Source organism: Mixophyes fleayi, chromosome 5 (assembly GCF_038048845.1).
Source record: "Mixophyes fleayi isolate aMixFle1 chromosome 5, aMixFle1.hap1, whole genome shotgun sequence".
In the NCBI taxonomy this organism is placed as follows: domain Eukaryota; kingdom Metazoa; phylum Chordata; class Amphibia; order Anura; family Limnodynastidae; genus Mixophyes; species Mixophyes fleayi.
The window spans coordinates 62,847,890-62,863,142 of NC_134406.1; the positions used below are offsets into that span (position 1 = coordinate 62,847,890).

Below are 15,253 nucleotides of genomic sequence, written 5' to 3' on the forward strand. Positions count from 1 at the left end.
CGGATAGTAGTGGTATGTAGTGGAATGGTAGTGTGACATTACCAAAACCCCTTTCCCAGTAATGTTCTGCTTTCAAAAGTGGCAATGTTGGTAAGTATGCATGTGTAGTGAGGTCAGGGGGGGAGAGAGAGGGAGAGGGAGAGAGAGAACGTGTGTTAGTGAAAAGGTGGGGGGGGGGAGTTTAGGGGAGCAACATGAAAAGAAAAACACAATTCATGTAAGAAAAAATGGCAGAAGGAACAGATACATAAAATGTCATACCAGCAATTACAACACATAGTCATTTAGGATTGTATGACACAAACTATAAGCTATAGTCATGTCGTTAGGAGAAGTGGCAACCCAATTGGTTCTTTTCTATGTCAAATTCTATGTTTCCATGTAAAGTGCTTAATTAATCAAACATTGTGCAGAAATAAATGAGTGAATCATGTTTTAGACGCTGTAGTACACAGCATTAGCAGAGATGCAGGTAACTTTCACCCACATCATGTCACACCCACACATTATATATAAAACAAGTCTTAATGGTGACCACAGTTTTCTAAACAATCACAGCATTTAGTTTGTATGTGGTATATAATTTAACTGTGATTAAATCTATTGTGAACCCCCACCCCACTGATAACTCTGATTGCTCTTTCAAATCTTATTTTTAGTGTTGGACAAGTCAGTGGCTGCAAAACGCGAGTAAAGGAAAGGTTTAAATGAATGGTGTGGTAGCATGTTATTATCTTTTGACACTAGGAGGGAGGGTGTTGCAAAATTTCAAAGCCTGTGGTCTTTGGGTGACCAATGTCACGATTTTAAACTTGGTAGTATAACAAATTATCAACGTACCTTTAACGCTGCAGGCGGTTTCATGGCCTCCTGCAAGGCTTAAACCTTCCTCCACACATATGTGTGTTGCTTTTTGACAAATTAAGAAGCACTGGGACAGCTTTCTCTATTACTTCCCACACAACAGATGGGGCAGTGGACAAGTGTGAATGTTTTCATGTGGACAAGTGTTACATGATTTATGATTTTTTTTCCCTACAGCTTGGATTATTAGGAAACTGCAACATTTGAATACTTTATCCAAAGACTTTCTTCCAGGCAAACACATCTATACACATCATATATATAAATATACATATATACATTGCAAATGCACCTGTTATGGGTAAACACACAGATTTATGGGCGAACATAGCAGTGTCTCTAGCGGGGCATTGTTTTGCATTATCTGCTGACAGTAAGGTGGTGGATTGGGGGTGTTTCTTGCACACATGCATGAAAAGTGGCAACATTTTCTTTTATCGGGTGAGATTATATCAATTAAAATCCGGCAGTGGAGAAGAAATATTTTCCATGTTAAGAGCACGTTTCCTCCGGCAAAGAGATTTGAAGTTTACGGGTACTCAGGGGGTGTTGGTAACTGGGAGTTGTCCTACGTAAGTAGAATGCTTTTTGCCCCCTCCAAAGGGAATATATATTGGAAAGTGCTTTTCTATGTTTATTTTGTTTAGTACACTAAAAAAACCATTCACATATAACACAATAACACATGTAATAAAGACAATCGGGGAGTCCCCTCAATGTTATTGCTCAATACATAAATAAGGATATAATGGAATGTGACGATCTAATTGATTTCAGAAATGAAATAAATAGAATGCTGTATGAGATTCATTCCAAATTTACCCAGCTACGCTATGCATTGAACTGGACTCAGACCTGTTATTGGTAGATTTTCTCAAGTCAATGTCTAGTCGTTTGTAATATTAAAAGAAAAATAGTAATAAAAATTTACGTAACTTGGAAATGTATATTTTCAACTCAATGTTTATGTAAATGCCCAGGCGATTAAATTCATTGACTTAAAAATTTAGCGAGTGGCATGTTTAAAAGGTGTGCGCACAAAACAGGTGTAGCAGAAATAGAAGGATGTCTTTGAAAACTGCCAGCATGACTAAAACAAAACAACAACAGGTGAATATAGTGGGGGCTGACGTTTGTATGGTTAACAAATGCCAGTGATGAAAAGTTGTACTTTAGCAGCATCTCCACAGTAATTTTTACTATATTTGTGCTTTATCTAGGAAGGTATATTAAGAACTACTGTGTCATTTCTGTTATTTGCTGAGATTAAGCAGTCACTAAACTATCACATTTCCTATCTATGTACATGGAAGCTTTGCACAGACAGTGGTGGAAATGCTGATAGACACCATGTGGAATGCACAATGTAGGTGCTGTAATAACCTGCACTGTGCATGACAAACTACAGAATTACTTCTATTATTGTATTTTACTCTCTTTATAAATTTAGATTTCATTTGAAGATATTTTCTTTTGCATTTGGGTTTAATTTATTCACCATAACAATCCTTACTCGAATTCCTTTTATTATTGTATTTATTCGACCATCTGCTTCCAATAACCTTCTAGGAAAAGTCTTCCCGGCACCACTCTGTGCATCTAACCAGATCCAGACCAGAAGAACAGGCTCATGGTCATGACCAACTACACGGATTCCTCTACCAGGCTAGGTGTAGAAAGGGCATGTGACCAGAGGAAGACAATAAATACAGAGTTTTCACCTTGTATTTCACTTTATTAACCTCTTACAGTATTTATATGGGGTATTGTTCATAGAACAAAGCCAAGCCACCTGGTTATTCACCAGCTAATCACTCATTGATCACTTCTTAGTCCAAGCTAGGGATGTGCACCGGCCACTTTTGGTGTTTTGGGTTTTGGGTTCTGATTAGCTTGATTTTTGGGATTCTGATTTGTTTTGCCAAAACACCTGACGAAAGGTTTTGATTCTGATTTAGGGTTTTGGGTTCTGATTTATTTTTAAAAAAGCATAAAAAGTGCTAAAATCCATTATTTAGTTTTTTTTTCACTCCTACACTATTATTTACCTCAATATCATTAATTTCCACTAAGTTCCAGTCTATTCTGAACACCTCACACCTCACAATATTGTTTTTAGTCCAAAAGGTAGCACCGAGGTAGCTGGATGACTAAGCTAAGCGACACAAGTGGGAGGCACAAACACGTGGCCCAACACATGGCAGGATCAGTGGACTTAAACAGCAGTACCACTGGACTTATACGACAGGATCAGTGCCTTGCTTGCAGTCTCCTAGGTAACGCAAATCATCTGTACAAATATGCACACAGGGGCATGGCCAGTAAAATATGGAACACATACTTTATAGATAAACAATGTCACTACACTTCATGCCGAGAAGCTAACCAAATAGTTTTCTCCATACAAGATACTCCCAACTATTCACTGAAATACCTAGCTTTTATCACCACGTAAATGAACTCAGCAGTCCCAGTAAAAATGATTGGAGCAATGTGAGCTGCGTGATGTGTGCGCACGACATTGCCTGGAATTGAATTCCATTTGTGTCAGCTTTTAATTATCTCATAAAAATACATAGTCAATCAAAAAAGACAAATATACCAAATTATAATATAATAAGTTTGCAATAAAAATACATGTTTGACTTTTTTCAACAACTGCTACGCATGTATTAAAGGGGATCATTTATATTTGATTTCTGCGCTTTAAATAAAAAGTACTAAACAGTATGTATATTTCCCTTAAATCATTTGTAATATACATTAGCTCTAGAATATATATTTTGTATTAGTGTTGTCAGAATTTTAAATTATGCATACACATAGAAGAAAAAACATTTTTATGGTGTTAAAATATACATTCATTTCAGTTTTAATACTTTAATCATTTTCAGTGTGATTCCCTACAAGTAAAGTGCATAGACAAAAAACACCTGTGATTCAGGAAGAACAAAATGATGTGTCAAAATGTATTTTCAGAATGTGATTTGATGTAGTCAGCCTAAATTACAAAAACCAATACACCTATATTAACAGCTAATCCTCCTAACACCGCAGAATGCAGAGAGCAGAGCCTGTGGTGTCTGCTCAGAAATACGCTGTATTATAGTAACAGGAAACGTAGCTGGTGCCTCCGAGCTCCTGTCTTTTAAGTTTCATGACAGCATCACTTGTATCCTCTCTCATTAACCACAAATACACCAGTAAGACAGGTCAGACTGTGGTGCAGAATATTTTTTTTAATCATTTTCAAAATTGGGTTTGCTTTTTTTATTTTGCTTCTCTGCCAATAAAAAATGTTAACACTATGGGGCAGATTCAATTCGGCCACGTTAGTCTAGGATTAACGCAGCATTAGTACTATTACCTTTAATACGGTAATTTTTACCCAGATTATTACTCTTGGCCCCGAGAGATGCAAGCAAAAATGAGCATTAAAATGACTGTACTAACGGTAATACTGCACACTTTTACCGTACTAACGATATCTATCTATTGTTTTCTATTAAATTTTGTATTTTTTTTATTGATGGTGCCGGTCTGTTTGTTTGTTGAACAACTATGGATCCTGTTTTTTGAATTTTGGGCTATGCACAGCTTTTCAAGTTTTGATTTATTTATTTATTGCGAATATAGATCATTTGCCACGGGCCTCCATGCAGCTGAAAGTTTGCAGGTAAAGACTAGAGACTGTGTTACACCCAGGTATAGCAGTGCACCGAGGTTCAGAGATATACTGTACAGGTGTACAGTCATGCCCAAAAGTTTTGAGAATGACACAAATATTTTCCACAAAGTCTGCTGCCTCAGTTTTTATGATAACAATTTGTATATAATCCAGAATGTCATGAAAAGTGATCAGATAAATTGCAATTAATTTCAAAGTCCCTGTTTGCCATGACAATGAGCTTTATCCCAAAAACAACATTTTCACTGCATTTGCCACAAAAGGACCAGCTGACAACAGGTCAGTGATTCTCTCGTTAACACAGGTGAGAGTATTGACGAGGAGAAGGCTGGAGATCACTGTCATGCTGATGGAGTTAGAATAACAGATCGGAAGCTTTAAAAGGAGGGTGGTGCTTGAAATCATTGTTCTTCCTCTGTTTACCATGGTTACCTGCAAGGAATCATGTGCAGTCATCATTGCTTTGCACAAAAGGGGCCTCACAGGCAAGGATATTGCTGCTAATAAGATTGCACCTAAATCAACCAGTTATCGGATCATCAAGAACTTCAAGGTGAGAGGTTCAATAGTTGTGAAGAAGGCTTCAGGGCGCCAGAGAACATCCAGCAAGCGCCAGGGCCGTCTCCTAAAGTTGATTCAGCTGCGGGATCGGGGCACCACCAGTGCAGAGCTTGCTCAGGAATGGCAGCAGGCAGGTGTGAGTGCATCTGCACGCACAGTGAGGCAAAGACTTTTGGACGATGGCCTGGTGTCAAGAACGCCAGCAAAGAAGCCACTTCTCTCCAGGAAAAACATCAGGGACAGACTGATATTCTGCAAAAGGTACAGGGATTGGACTGCTGAGAACTGGGGTAAAGTCATTTTCTCTGATGAATCCCCTTTCAGGTTGTTTGGGGCATCTGGAAAAACACTTGAAGGAAAGTTGAGCGCTACCATCAGCCCTGTGTCATGCCAACAGTAAAGCATCCTGAGACCATTCATGTGTGGGGTTACTTCTCAGCCAAAGGAGTGGGCTCACTCGAAAGTTTGCCTAAGAACACAACCATGAATAAAGAATGGTACCAAAACATCCTCCAAGAGCAACTTCTCCCAACCATCCAAGAACAGTTTGGTGACGAGCACACAGATGCAGTGTTAAGGATAAGCACTGACAACTTTCTTTTTTGTTTTGTATACATATATGGGCATTTATAGTGCCATGCAGCTGGTACCATATATAATATGAGTTATACTTAGTGTGGGCTTATTGCCATGCAGCTGGTACCATATATAATATGAGTTATACTGAGCGTGGGCTTATTGCCATGCAGCTGGTACCATATATAATATGAGTTATACTGAGCGTGGGCTTATTGCCATGCAGCTGGTACCATATATAATATGAGTTATACTGAGTGTGGGCTTATTGCCATGCAGCTGGTACCATATATAATATGAGTTATACTGAGTGTGGGCTTATTGCCATGCAGCTGGTTCCATATATAATATGAGTTATACTGAGTGTGGGCTTATTGCCATGCAGCTGGTACCATATATAATATGAGTTATACTGAGTGTGGGCTTATTGCCATGCAGCTGGTACCATATATAATATGAGTTATACTGAGCGTGGGCTTATTGCCATGCAGCTGGTACCATATATAATATGAGTTATACTGAGCGTGGGCTTATTGCCATGCAGCTGGTACCATATATAATATGAGTTATACATACTGAGTGTGGGCTTATTGCCATGCAGCTGGTACCATATATAATATGAGTTATACTGAGTGTGGGCTTATTGCCATGCAGCTGGTACCATATATAATATGAGTTATACTGAGTGTGGGCTTATTGCCATGCAGCTGGTACCATATATAATATGAGTTATACTGAGTGTGGGCATATTGCCATGCAGCTGGTACCATATATAATATGAGTTATACTGAGCGTGGGCTTATTGCCAAGCAGCTGGTACCATATATAATATGGGATATACTGAGCGTGGGCTTTTTATTTCTCTGGTTTTGTTTCAAAATATTGCCTTATGTTCATAGCAGCTGTCCTTCGAGCCTATTTAAGGCACATTTGGGTGTGGCTCACAAGCCAGCCCTTGCTAGATGTAAACCCCTATATCTGGGAGGTGAGTGCATCTGATTTTAACTGCATTTTAATGGTGTTTAAAGCATATAGGTCAGTGTAGGACCTGCATATAATGAGGTGCCCTTGACGCTAGGATGCAGGCTTAAATATTTTGATCAAAATATGAACTAATACCTCATGTTTTAATTTTGCTAGATACACACAGATATGCAGTGGTAAGGATAAGAGTTGACAACTGTCTTTTTTTGTTTGTGAAGAACAATGCCTTTTCCAGCATGACGAAGCACCTTGCCATAAGGCAAAAGTGATAACAAAGTGGCTCGGGGGATCAAAACATCAAAATTTTCCATGGCTAGGAAATGCCCCAGACTTAAATCCCATTGAGAACCTGTGGACAATCCTCAAGTGGCGGGTGACAAACAAAAACCCACAAATTCTGACAAACTCCAAGCATTGATTAGGCAAGAATGGTCGGCCATCAGTCAGTATGTGGCCCAGAAGTTGATTGACAGCATGCCAGGGCGAAGTGCAAAGGTCTTGAAAAAGAATGGTCAACACTGCAAATATTGACTCTTTGCAAAAACTTAATGTTAATAATAGCCTTTGACACTTATGAAATGCTTGTAATTTTACTTCAGTATACCATAGCAACAACTGACAAAAATGTCTAAAAACATTGAGACCTTGCGGTTTTCAGATCTTCATATTATAAATATACCGCATCTCGGTTTTTGCAAGACTGGCAGCAATATTTCTAGACCTCCATTGCAATCAAACTGGTGAAAGAGAACTGAAGGTCTAGAAATATAGCTGCCAGTCTTGCAAAAACCGAGATGCAGTATATTTATAATATGAAGATCTTAATACCGCAAGGTCTCAATGCTGACATTGAATTGAAATGGTTCTTGGAAGCATGAGTAAGAGGGTTCCTGGAGGGTTATGTTTAAGTCTCCTTTATGTAGTTTTGAGGCATTATAAGCATGTGGAAATTTTCGTTATATGCTGTATCATCTGGGTGGTTTTATGTAATTTTATGTATGTCAGATTATTAGGATGATGTGGGATATTTAGTATGGATATCTTTGCATTAAGGTAGTTTTGGTTTGTAAGTGACATGAATATGAAGATGGTGAGTATGTTTGGAGTGTTACCATGATGATGAGGTTTGGATTATGGTCCTATCAGTGCATGGAAACCTATGTGACATCACTTCCGATATCGGAGGCGGTGCGCGGTTGGGGGGGTATTGGGTACATGTCTGTTACTATGACAACACAAAGTTAAAGCTATTGAAAGGGTACATCTCTAGTGCAGAATATACTTCACTATGTATGAAATTTCTCTTCTCTTTTTTTATATGGAGTGATTTTGTACAGCTGTGGAACAATGAAGATAGAAGATTCCTAGAGATATCTGGACTGAACTGTGGTGATTGTAATATTACTCTGATGTGATACAATCTAGCAGCAATTGCTGAACCTCACTGTTTATATATGTTACTTTGTTTGGAGTTGTGGAAATTCCTTTGGTTAAGGAGGGCTGCAGGGGTTGTTGTTATTGAGCACTCTGGGAACATCCTTTTATGTTTATTGTAAAATCATAAAAGTGCTCAAAAAATGTAATGTTGGTGGTGTAAGATCTCTACTCTGAAAAACTTGCTCACCATCTCATCCAACAGATGCTTATTTGGGCTGATATCTGGTATCTAACAATGATACTGTATTAAGATGAATTCACTCTCAATTTCCTGGCATTACCTTGATGAAAAAGCCTAAAACAACTGCTGTCGTGAAGAGAGGCAAAATTGTTCAGAATTTCTGTGGCATTCAAATGTTGCTTTAGCCACATCATGGAAGCCAATGTTTGACAACCCCTCCCCCCCCAATACCCACTTTTACACCACCATCACTGGCGTGAATTATTAGAACCCAGTAGGATGGATCCAGGGACTGGTGCACTTTCATCACATCCTCACCCGCCTATTACTAAAGAACAGTAGGAACCATGATTCATCAGTGCAATGTTTTTCTGCAACTTCACCATATATTTCACTGACTACAGAGCAACTTGGTTGAAGTGTTGGCCCGCATGACTGATCTTTGACAAGCTAGTACATTCTGATAGGACCGTTTTGCCAGCACTGTTGAGCTCAAGTGTTAGCTAAGTGGCTTCAACACCTTTCATCAATGGCATAATTCTGACCACAAGACCGAGGTTGGCTGCATATCTACTTTAAATAGCATTTTCTTCATATACAATCCTGTCAGTGATTGAACAGGCAACTAAATTGAAATGATAAGTGTACCTCATTTTAAAAGTACCTGTACAATAAAAAAAAAATTCACAATTAAGGTCAATTAGATAAGATACTGAAGTTGTCACCACATCTGTGGCACGTGGATAATCTTGGTCAAAAGTTTTTTTAAAAAAAACCAAATATGGATGGTATTCATTTGTGCGCGATGTGCTGCCAAATATATTGGACACATTTCCAGGTACTACAGTACCCCAACATTGCGTATTTTTCTGCACACCTCTACGGGGTTTGAGGTGAAATCCACAATGTTGCATCACATCAGAGTGCCCCCCATAGCCGTCAAGAAGGAACTCAGTGGACAATTGAATTCCCATCCATATGATTGCTAAGGAATGAACATTTTGATTGCTCAGTACTGGTGAACAAAACTATCATTATGGGGAAGATTCAATTACAAGCGATGCCCCTCTACCAGAACCTTGCACAAGGTTCTGCCATGGGATGTTCAGAGTTAAAATATTTGCCTAGTTTTGCTCACACCTCATAGAAAAGAATAGATACAAATGAGGGAAGATTTCAGTACTGTAACTGTCAGTACTGCACATTACCACCTCGGACAAGTTTCCTACAGGACATTGATTGTAATTGAATCTGACCCTGTGTGTGAACAGATTGAACAATCATAAAAAAGCAATCTGTCTTCTGCGCATGTATTTGTGACTAGATCTTTAACTGAAAATTCATAGAATTGATGCACATGTATGTACCTACTAATCATAATTACTGGATGAGAATTACTGTAGTAGAAGAAAAGATCAAGGTTAAAATAATCAATATAAATGAAAATGTTAACGCCATGCTTCAGTCTATCAGAAAACTGTTGGGAGGAATGGTTAGTGGCTCTAAGCACTATGGGAATCCCCACAGCATGAGGTGCATCGTATCCAGATGGCTGAGAGATCACGTATATTCATGCGGTCCTATGAACTTTGGCCACAGAATTTCATGTTTGTTTGAGCTTTAAGGAGCATCTATGGGAGGCAGAGCCCCAATATTAATATATTGACTGCAGTCATACTAGAATAATTTCACTTGGGAACTGGAAACTGCAAATTGTCAGATAATTAGCTCCCAGGTGTTTAAGTTATTTTCCTTATACAGCGTTATGCCAAAGTGACTTTGCTCTAATGACTCTCCACTGATTTGTAATATATGGCTAAGACTTTACAATATATAACTTGCAGAATTCACTTATTCAGTATATTATTTCAAGAAAGTTCATCCAGCTGCAATATCGGAGGTCATTTACACAGTCCAAAGTGCAAAGGTGCTGATCCACAATGCAAATATAACTTTGCATGGACCCACTGTGCACCACAATTTCCTTAAATGCCCCTTGATTTCCACCAGTCCAATTAAAAATGTAGTCCAATTTGTGGTGCAATTAAAAATTTTATTATTCTGCTGATCTGTACTTGTTTTTGTTTTAAGAACTTAATTATCAGAAAATAATTAATTTGTTAATGAATTGTTTTTGTACCTAAATGCATTGTTTTCTCCCTGTAACAGAATACCCATAATGACGGATTGTTTTTTTGTCCAAGAATATCTTGTTACTGTTCATGAAGACTTCTATACCTGTAACTATCAGCGGTGGCCAACTTGTGGCTCTCGAGCCGCATGCATCTCTTTGTATTTTAAAATGTATCCCCCAGTAAGGAGCAAGACCTGAACGTGGTGTTACTTGTGCCGACAGGGGAAGATTGGTCCCCAACCAGCCCAACTTCCCGGTCATGTATCCTCTACTGCACAACGCAGGGAGGTCACAGTATCAGGCAATCCAATCAGGGAAGGAGGAGCAGCCATTGCACCCCTTTTTCCTCTGTGCGGGCACCAGTTGCTGTCTGGGCAGCATAAGAGGCAAGTAAGGAGCACGTTGTTAGATTTAATGAAATTTGGGAAGATCTGATGCCATATGGGCATGATGGGTATGTGGGGAGGTCTCATGGCATATTAGGGGCATGTGGATTGCTCTGATGTGGCATGTAGGAAGATCTCATGGCATATTCATGACGTGGGTTGATCTTGTGGCATGTGGGAGGTCTGTTGTGGGCCGGCTGATGGGTACGTGGGGAGATTTAATGGCATATGAGGGTCATGTGGGGAGGTCTGATGGCATATATGTGGTATGTGGGGTGAGCATGTTGCATGTGGGGAGGTCTGATGGCATAAAAGGGGCATGTGGGATGGTCTGATGGCAAAACATACCAGTAGGTTAAAGGTCTGCTATTAAATTGACTTCTCTAGGTCTGTGTGTGTGTGTGTTATGGAATTTAAACAGTAAGCTCCAACAGGGCAGGGACTGATGTGAGTGAGTTCTCTGTACAGTTCTGCGGAATTAGTGGCGCTTTATAAATAGCTGACGTCGATGATGATATAAGGGGCATGTGGGGTGGTCTGTTGTGGCATGTGTGGGAGGTTTGATGGCATATAATGGACAGCACGGTGGCTTAGTGGTTAGCACTTCTACCTCACAGCACTGGGGTCATGAGTTTGATTCCTGCCCATGGCCTTATCTGTGTGGAGCTTGTATGTTCTCCCTGTGTTTGCGTGGGTTTCTTCCGGGTGCTCCAGTTTCCTCCCACACTTCAAAAATATACTGGTAGGTTAATTGGCTGCTTATAAATTGCCCTTAGTATCTCTCGGTCTGTGTGTGTGTGTATGTTAGAGGATTTAGTTTGTAAGCTCCAATGGGGCAGGAACTGATGTGAATGAGTTCTCTGTGCAGCACTGCGGAATTAGCGGCGCTATATAAATAAATATATGAATAGATGATGATAATAAATAGATGATATAGGGAGGCTGATGGGCATGTGGGGAGGCCTGATGGAATGTAAGGGGCATGTGGGGTCAACTTGTGAAATGTAAGGAGCAAGCGGGGAGGCTGATGGACATGTAAGGTGCATTTGGTTATATTTGATGGCATGTGGGGAGATCTCATCGCATGAGTGGAGATCTAATGGGTTTGTAAGGGGCATGTGGAGAGTTCAGAGGGGCATATGGAGAGGTCAGAGGGACATATGGAGAGGTTAGGGGCATGTTGGCAATTAATTACCCCCCTTCCACTTCAACAGTTCCTTCCATAGCGATTGTGGATGCAGTAGCATGAGCTACTGTGAAGACTGTAAGCAGCCCTTTGAACCCTCCCTCCATCAGCGAGGTAGGAGCTGTGTAGTGCAGAGTTGTGCAATTCATTGTAAAGAGTTTTGCAATGTTGCATATTTTTTTTTCACTCAGCAAGATATTATAAATTATATTTTCAATGTGTGTGTGTACGGTATGTATGCGTGTGATTATTGACAATAATATCTATAGATACCGCTAAGTTGACCGTTTGCGGTATCTATAGATATTTTTAGGCTTTTTCGCCTTTGACTGGTTGGCCACTCCTGATGTATACTATAATATGCTCTATATTTATATGTATACTATATATAAATCAGACTGCAAGTATAATTACTATACAAAACAACTCAGACAAGGATTCTAACACCTACTTCAAAGATGGTCCACTGTTCTACGACAATAGCATCATAACGTTTTACAGTCTTTGGATCTTGTTCTGGAAAGTCCTCAAAAATAAACACACCATCTGTAAACTCCGATGAGGTATCTATAAAACAACAAACAACAATATTGTGAATGTAACAAAGGAACAATTGATAGGGCATCAATACCTTATTATATTATCCAAGGCAGTTCTATATAAAATATTATCCTCCGTGTGGGTTATTCTACAGATAGAGAGAGAGAGAGAGAGAGAGAGAGAGAGAGAGAGCATGGGCTAGCACATGAAGGAGCTAAGTAAAGCCACTAGATCGCCATGGATTGGTCAAGTTCCATAGCCAATGCAGGCTCAAGCCTCAAATGTCAAAGAAATATGCTCCTTCTGCATAACAGTGTGTTGGTGCACAAAAGACTGAAATACCATTAACAATGTGTGCTATAAAAATAATCTACAGCTTAGAGATACAAATCTAAATTGCATGCAAATAAACAAAAAATAGTTACAACAACAAATAACTTATTTTTAAATGGTCTTAACCTAATGAACAAACAGCAATAAAATTTCATACTACAAAAGAGCGGGAACAAGCAGGGAGCAACATAGCATGAAGCAAGCCAATGCCCAGGAACAAGGATGCAATAACAGGGCTTGAGAAGCTCTAGGAGGAAAAAGATGGCTGGCAGAGGTAAGTAACAGGATAGGGAAAAGCCGCAAACAAGAGGAGAGAGGACTCTGCTATGAGAGTTTACAATTCAGAGAGTATTTCCACTATTACTTGACATAACTGCTAAAGTACGTTAAAATTAATACAAACTTATCAATGTGCTTAAAATAGCTTAACGTTTACGCCTCTGCAAATTAGTATTCTGTTTTGCACATAAGTTAAATACTGTCTGTTTTTTTATGTAGCACACAAATATCAACTTTAAATTTCAGTGTACAAATAAGCTATCAAGTATTTGTGTGCTACATGAAAAAACAGTCAGTATTTAACTTATGTGCAAAACAGAATACTAATTTGCACCCCTTGCATTGTAACATGGTTTTGTCCAGGAGACTGAAATAAGAAGTTTCTTAAGTTAAGATCCTTAATGAATCAGGCCCCTAGTTATCATTTATTTAGTACATTCTAAAAAATGGCAGCTAGAATCTGATTGGATGCTCTCCCCATTTTTAAACCCGCAGTTTAGTAAATATACCACTTAGTATTTTGGGCTGTTAAGATATGATGTCTTAATTTACAGCAATATAGACATGAAAAGCAATATTCTGCATCAGAAATAAAAGCCTAAAATGAGACTTATAGTGTGGGAAAATGTACAAATGTATTGCATGTTACACAGTACACAATAAAATAAAGAAACCATATTGTTTTACCATTTAAAAATGACTAATTTTCCTGGGAGAGTAAAATAGACAATGACAAAGGAAGTGGCTCAGCTAACAGTGCAGAACTAATACTGAGAAGAAGAAAATGTAAAAACCCCAGTAGAAATTGAGGATGCCAGTAAATATTATCTGATGAGTGATTTTATGTGGCTAGGGATGGCATAATTTACACTATATATAAATATCTTCCATAAAGGATATTGTTCTTTGTTAAAATTTCTCTGAGAAGCTGTTTGCCACGAAACTGCAGGTGCAGGCACAAAAACGTCTTGTGAATTCCATTTATTTCATCCCACAAATTATCCAGACTTTAGAGATTTCCATTGAATGATCATACAATCTGTATGGTATCTGTATGCAATGATTGTGATTTACACTTGAAGCTCCTTGTCAGACAACATCATGACTAGAAATCAAATATATAATATGTTTGACAATGTTTCAGACATTCTTGCCCATCAATGAATAACTATATCCATAATTCATGCAGGAAGAGGTATTTTGCCTCAAAAAAACTTAGGAGTATGAATATTTCAGCATCCCCTATTATTTTGGAAAAAGAAGACCGTGAGGGTCTGAATATTTTGGAGAATTTATGGGAGGAGAACAATACCTGTGAGAATTCCCAAAATGTATTGTTTGATATTAGAGGTAATGAAATCCATAATGATTACAGTGGAGAAAATAAAGTTATTAAATTCAAACCCAAGTCTTCCTTTTTTCCTCTTAATCACAAAAGTCCGGCAATTTCCATATTTTATAACAAGACTTTAGAAGACTTTATGACATTATGTGATATGATGAATAAAGGAAGGGATGCTAGGACTGGATCCTTTAGGAAGAAAAGACCCTCTATTTGGGGGATAGATAATCTTACCAGATTAGAAAGGGAAGCCTCAAGACAATTACAGATAAATTCAGCATTGGTTATCAAGCAGGCCGATAAGGGAGGTGGGCTGGTAGTAATGGATAGACATGCGTACATCAATGAAGCTCTATCCCAGTTGGAGAATTGTTTGTTCTATCGCCCTCTGGATAGGGATTCCAACCTTAAATTTCAATTGGAATTTAGAGGTATTCTTGAGCAGGAATTGGTGGAGGGGGTGATATCTAGGGAGGAATTTCATTTTCTTTATGTAGAGCACCCGGTTGTCCCTATTTTTTATCACCATCCAAAAATACACAAAACTTTATTTGCACCACCTGGGCATCCAATTATTTCGGGAGTGGGTTCCTTGACTTCGAATCTTTCCTTTTTTGTAGGTTATTATTTAGAGTCATGTCTCCAATCTGAGATCGCATATTAAGGATACATTACATATTTGGAAATTTCTTGATAAAGTTCAATGGAAAGAGGGTTATGGTTTTATAACCCTAGATGTACAGGCTTTGTACACTAATATCC

General features: G+C 38.7%; 1 protein-coding gene and 1 long non-coding RNA gene across 3 annotated transcripts in view; both read right to left on the reverse strand.

Annotated features, from left to right (window-relative positions):
• LOC142158401 (uncharacterized) overlaps nucleotides 1–15,253 on the reverse strand; it is a 604,325-nt gene that overhangs the window by 27,617 nt on the left and 561,455 nt on the right. The window lies entirely within an intron of this gene.
• The window catches only part of RFTN1 (raftlin, lipid raft linker 1), a 283,814-nt gene that overhangs the window by 23,880 nt on the left and 244,681 nt on the right, over nucleotides 1–15,253 (reverse strand). For both annotated transcript variants that reach the window (XM_075212313.1, XM_075212314.1), the window contains exon 7: nucleotides 12,449–12,564. In XM_075212313.1, the coding sequence (XP_075068414.1) occupies nucleotides 12,449–12,564 (116 nt within the window). The remainder of the gene's footprint in view (nucleotides 1–12,448; nucleotides 12,565–15,253) is intronic.